At 34.3% G+C, this 6,630-nt stretch overlaps 1 protein-coding gene across 1 annotated transcript; it reads left to right on the top strand.

Moving 5' to 3' along the window:
- Positions 1-202: 202 nt before the first annotated feature.
- Positions 203-5,103, top strand: LOC136833690 (dentin sialophosphoprotein-like). The gene is made up of 4 exons (XM_067095883.1): positions 203-313; positions 906-987; positions 2,057-2,256; positions 3,466-5,103. The coding sequence occupies exons 1-4, from the start codon at positions 255-257 to the stop codon at positions 3,890-3,892; spliced, it is 768 nt and encodes a 255-aa protein (XP_066951984.1). The 5' UTR covers positions 203-254; the 3' UTR covers positions 3,893-5,103.
- The last annotated feature ends 1,527 nt before the right edge of the window (positions 5,104-6,630 follow it).

Raw genomic sequence — 6,630 nt, 5'->3', positions numbered from 1 at the left:
TATATATTTATGTATATATATGTAATGTATATATAATGGTTGTTAAGTATAGGCGGATATATATGTACTGTGTATATATTTATATATATACACATACATGTGTATACATATGTATATATATAGTGTGTGTGTATACATACATACACACACACACAAGCACACAACACACACACACATAAATATATATACATATGTCTATAACTTCTTTCTTTAAATTTTACAGGTTATGTCTATACGTGAAGCTGTTTATAGTAATGGGGATCACATGGCTGGCAGAGGTCGTATCTTGGCAGCAGGGAAGCTGCAGATTCTGGTAAGTTGATGCGAACATTAGAATTTATCTTTCAATACATTTTTGCATATTTTACAGTTTGATATAATAAAGAGATTATATGTATTATTAAAGAATAGCCAATTAGATTTACATACGGATTTATGGTAGGTTACTGGAATAATTTACTAAGCAGAATTTTTTGTAGTTATTTTTTTTTTGCTGGGGATTCTCTGACCTCTTCAAGCGAAGACACTTGATCAGATTTCAAGGGGAACGATCCGAAATATTTTAATATGAATTAGCATTTATAGGAAACACAAGTCCTTCCGACAGAAAACAAAAAACGAACTTTTGCTCTTAAAAAAATCGTGTTATGTCGAGGAATCTGAATGAACTGTATTTTTTTACAGATAAGTTTAATACAAAAATCAAATATCTCTAAGGGGCATTGATTACTTTAAGGGTGACACGAATGTACCTTTGTTGATGATTTAATTTGAATAATTAACATAATCGTTTTCTATTTGAACTGGATAATACAAAATTAATCAGGGCACTTGACGATTAAAAGAGCCTCATTGCTTCAGATATCTGTCTGTCATTTATTTTTACTTATTTCATCTCTTCCCAGGATTGCCACGGATGTTATCAACTGTCTTCAGGGTGTTCTGATTTTTCTCATGTACATTTGCAAGAAGAATGATCTGAAGAGGGTAAGTGAATTCTCTCTCTCTCTCTCTCTCTCTCTCTCTCTCTCTCTCTCTCTCTCTCTCTCTCTCTCTCTCTCTCTCCCTATATATATATATATATATATATATATATATATATATATATATATATATATATATATATATATATATTTATATATATATATATATATATCATAATTATACATAAATATAAATATATATATATCTTAATTTTTTGTATAATACAGATGAAACAATAATAATAAAAAACAGGATTCACTGAAAGATAAAACTTACGACAATTAACTTTAGAGTCATATTTCAAACTTCATATTACTGCCTGTTCCTTTGTTACTTTGGAAGCAGTTGATTTACGTCAACACAAATGTTACAGTTACAGTAAACGAGTGGTCTCTGTAAATCGATTAACTACAATAACGAAGAAAATAAAGAGACAAATCTTTTATTTTCACAAAGTGATGTATTTCATAAATATAATCAAAAGTGTTTTGTTAAAGTTTTCACTTCGCAGTTATAGCAACAATGGTTGATGCTATTAATCAGCTGGCGTTGGAGCAATGTTATGGAAAAATGCTGACATCTTCAGGAATTATAGAATTCCTGAAGGTTAATGCAAGCGTTTGGTTCAGCTTTCTTAATTGTTTTGAAATGAGAAAACCATGGCAGGGTTTTTAGGTTTAATTGTTGACTTTGATGGCGTAAGGTGATAGCTATGAATGAGTTCTATGGTTTGAGCTCTTCATATATAATAACTTTTTTCTATGGTGCATCACTATAGTGTGACCGGAAATAATCAGTAAAAAGTCACAACAATGCATAGTTCACAATTTTTTCAACTTTTTTTTTTTTTGTATTTTGGAAAGATACAATCGCTTATATACAATGTTGTGTCTTTTTGCTTAACAACTTTTTTTCCCCTAGAATTTAATTTAAAAATTTTCCAATTTCTATTTATAACAACAGAAGCCAAATCGATACTGTGTAAATTTTAAATTGGCACATTAAATGCCCCCCCAAATAAGCAAATGAAAACATTCTGTCATTTTTTTGACGTCACGCATCATCTGGACAGGTTCGAGACAGGTGGGACGGTGTAGTTCGTCACCTCAAGGAAGAGGTTCGAGCCCGGAATTTCTGGCCCACCATAACCCGGGCTTTGTCAGAAAACGAAACCGGGTCTGCTGGGAACACCTCGAACAGCTCCTCCGATAACAAAACCAAAAGTACGGTTGTGTCTCTGGGTTCTTCGCAAGCCAAGTTCTCTTCGGAGAAGTAAGTTTTTTCTGACGACATTCGCTGGTCTGGCGTGCATTATTATTATTATTATTATTATTATTATTATTATTATTATTATTATTATTATTATTATTATTATTATTATTATTATTGTGTAATAGAAATCCACAATTATATAGTAAACTATATTACTATGTAAAATAAACAAGCAAAGACTTCCGAAAGTCTTTGGTTGTTTATTTTACATAGTAATATAAATTACTATATAAATCTGGAATTTTATCACACATTGTTTTTCACGAGACTGTGAAATTATTATTATTATTATTATTATTATTATTATTATTATTATTATTATTATTATTATTATTATTATTATTCAGAAGATGAGCCTTATTTATATGGAACAAGCCCACAGGAGCCATTGACTTGAAATTCAAGCTTCCAAAGAATATGGTGCTTATTAAAAAGTAAGAGAATGTAAAGGGAAATACAGAAAGAAGGGATCTCACTTATTAAAAAGAAAATAAGTAAATTAATAAATTAATAAAAAGATAAAAATGTATTAAAATGCAAGGAGAACAGCATTCTCTGACGTAGGTAAGACATTCTGACACAGTTGATGATGCGTTTTTACCCTTTACTCTTTGCATTTGGAAGGAAATTGTAACAATAAACTAAAAAAAAAAATTAGTTTCACATGAGACAAAAATTGAGCATTTTCATTCATGCGGCTTATTAGTCATTGCATCCAAATTTACACTCGACTGTCAATTTTTTTTTTTTTAAGTCAGATGCCCTGAGTCTTATTTGGTCTAGGTAAATTTCTAAATTTGATCATTACTGAGTGTAAAAATGACCGAAAACTATTAAAACATGACTTTGTTCTGTAATCTGCAAAAAAAAAAAGAGAAAAAAAAAAAACAGAAATAGTCATACAGGCATGTTAAATGGGAACAATATTATAGTTTTATTTTATTTCCATCCAACTTGGGGCCTCTTGTCATGTTTGATTTTAGGGCCAGGAATGACCAATTTTCTGAAAACTGGGCTTTATGAAATTGGTCGATAATTAGTTAACTATTTTAGATTCTTCAGATTTTTCCAAGTACTGCAAGCATGACTCTCAGCAAACAAAATATATGATAAAGTTTGTAAAGAGGGAGCAGTCGCATTTAGTTAGTAAAATAGGCTTTTCTGAGTCACTTCCCGAAAAATATAATGAACACTGTTTCACCCAAACAGGAGTACTTCTTCAGTTTCCACGAAACCCACGGAAGAAGACGAGCAACTTCCAGATGCCTCTCCTTCAGATAACAGCACAGATGCTCCCAGATCTGAAGGAGAACCACCGCAAGCACAAGATACCTCTGCACCACCAGCAGAGGATGATGGTACTGAGAGAAAGGCACCAGAAGTTCAGGAAGGTACTGATGCAAGCGACAATACAGCTCCTCACGAGGAATCAACCAGTGGGGGAACTGTGAATCCTCCTGAGGTCTCAATTGATATGGAGACTCACGAAGATGAGGAAGATGAGGGCAGCTGTGCTGGATTAGACGTGAAATATTTGAATGACGGCTACGATACAGATGCTAAATCAAGTAAAGATGGTGCTTCGTCAGAGAATGTCGGTGACACTGAACTGAAGGAAATTAATCAAAACGTATAAAGTCAACTTTGGTCATTATACTTATCATAACAAGACGGGTAATAGTTATGGAGCTTTTGAATTTGTTATTCTCCTAATGAATCATAGATGATTGTATATATTTTCAGGTTGAATGCGCTAACAGCGGCAAACTGTGAACTTATCATGACTTGTACTTCACTTTCTGGTTAGGCATTATCGTATATTATCCTCTGTGCTTGGTTGTACTACTGTCCCATATTTATAATAGTTAATTTTGGGTGTAATCAACTGCTTGAAGGTACTGTTATTAGATATGGAGGAATTCAATGCTGACTTCAGATACTACAGTGCTTTTGTAGTGCGTTCAATGGCAACTGTAAAATCTTGGCAGAGACTGTGAATAATCTCAGTGTAGTCTGAGATGATTTTGTTATCTTTCCTCCAAAAGTGGCATAAAATATCTCTAGATCTTTTCTGAGTGGTAAGGCGAAATATTTTCATGAGTGATAATCAAAAGGAAGTTTGATTCACAAGCGAACTGAAATGTTGCACAAATAAACAGGAGTCGTTTTGCGTATGCACAAAGACTTAGCTCTTCTGTGAAAGAAAGAAACTAGTAGTGCAATTTAAAAAAAATGGTTGGCCCACAGAACTTAAAAGGAGAGACAAAGAAAGAAGCAAAATGTGGAACAGGGATACTAATTCCTATTCATTGTAAAACAATGTTGCTATGGAATATGGCCAAAATAATGAATGAATCGTGGGGCGGAGAATACAAACAGTGAAGTATTAATAGGGTCGTTTCTGGGAGAAATTAACACTCGAGGTAACATTTTGCTGTGCAGTGTACCTTGGCGTCATTATGTTAATCTCCAGCTCTTTTTGTCTTGCTGTTTTGGGACTGTTTCCGTGCTGTGTCGACTGTATATGTGCAGGAATATGGTGCTGTAAAGATGTTCAAAATAATACTTCAAAATAATATAATGGACATATAATCTTTTTCTGTGAAAAGTAATTATACAGGGTTCTGTACAATAGTAAACACGCAAATGTATGCGTGTGAGGTTGTGTCAGCTGTATGTACGCATATATGTTCAGTTACATACACAAATTGAGTGTATATGCACACTCGTAACGCTTTTGTGTAAAAATGCCAGAATGACATAATTAAAAAAGACATAATTTATGTATTGTACCTGTTAGCGTTATTCGTTTATTGACATAAATTTCAATAAAGATGAGAATAAAAATGCTTTTATTCAACTCTGAAAATAAAGACTTGTTATATATTTGCGGATTACGACCATGCATAGTGCATAAGACTTTTTAAGCTGTATTTTGGAAATGCAGATTAATAAACCATCATTGACAAGATGGCCTTTTCTCCTGACCCATTCAATCTTACACGTAATCTTTGCATCGTTGTCCTGTCGCGAGTGTACTTTCTCACCTGTCTTCAGTTTTCCTGACAACAGTTCTGGACCTTGGTCTATCGGGTGGCTGGTTTACATCAAATGGCCTTATGCCAGCGCTGACCTTGCTCAAAGGTAGCCTGTAAGTGTGGCAAAAGTGGAAAAAGGTGACTAGTATTAGTTTTCTGTAAAAGAAAACAGTTTTTGTCTGTCCGCATTTTTCTGTTCGGATCTTTTCTAGAGGGCTCAAACTGGTATGTTAATCATCCACCCTCCAATCATCAACCATACCAAATTGCAGCTCTCTGCCTCAGTAGGTTATTTTTAAAAGGGTTAGCCATAATCGTGCCTCTGGCAACGATATAGGATAGATAGGATAGGACACCAAGTTGAGTTTCATGGGCGGCGGTGACTATACCTGATTATACGTTGTAGCGGCTTAGAAAACTCGATTGCGCCAAAGAAAACTTAGGGCGGATTTTTCTTGTATATCTCTGGGCTCAGTTAACCAACAAAACGGCTGCTCGTTCATTTTTCCCTATGAAAAAAAGCTTCTTCTTTAAATCTTCAGCTGAAAACCTTTACTGATAGAGTCAACAGGTTCTAAACCAAAGAGGTTCCCAAGGAACACCAGCCTTCAAAGAGAGGCAAATTATCGGAAAAGGTGATAAGTAATTAGAGACGAGGGAACAGAAAATAAAACCGATACACCTGAGATTCAGGAGAACTCAGCAAGGAGCAGGAAGGAATTTGCTCCTTACTGTACCCCATTCACGGCCATCTGGTTTATTTTCAGGGAACTCAGAGCTGTGAATAAAGATATCTTTATTTTCAGTCATTATGTAAGAGCGAAGAATTATAATTGCCGTTGACTGCGGTTGGAGTCCTTTATAACCTGGTATATATATACATACATACATACATACACACACAAACATTCATACATACATATATATATATATATATATATATATATATATATATATATGCATACACATATATTTATTTATATAAAGGCAATGCCACGAAGGAAAGTGAAACGATGGAGTGGTGCTAGGCCTTTCAACTTACTGTCCATGTCTGCTAAGTAAGGGGCAGTAATTCGAAAAGCCTAGCACCACTCCGACGTTTTACTTTCCTTCGTGGCACTTATTTTTAGTCTTTTTCCATATTTTCGTGATTCGGTTATATATACATACATACTTCTTCTTCTTCTTCTTCTTTTAACGTGCTTTTTCCCCATTTTTGTATGGGTAAGCACGATGCCTTCTTTTGAAGGACTTTTGATTTGGCTTTGGGGTATAGTCTCGATCGGCTGCCCTGCCTGACATCGCTTAGACCCCGGTAGCGTATGTTTCATGTATC

The sequence above is a fragment of the Macrobrachium rosenbergii genome, chromosome 52 (assembly GCF_040412425.1).
Source record: "Macrobrachium rosenbergii isolate ZJJX-2024 chromosome 52, ASM4041242v1, whole genome shotgun sequence".
NCBI classification, from domain to species: Eukaryota; Metazoa; Arthropoda; class Malacostraca; order Decapoda; family Palaemonidae; genus Macrobrachium; species Macrobrachium rosenbergii.
Note: the sequence above shows the minus strand (reverse complement) of the source record. Positions and strands in the feature narration are given on the sequence as shown.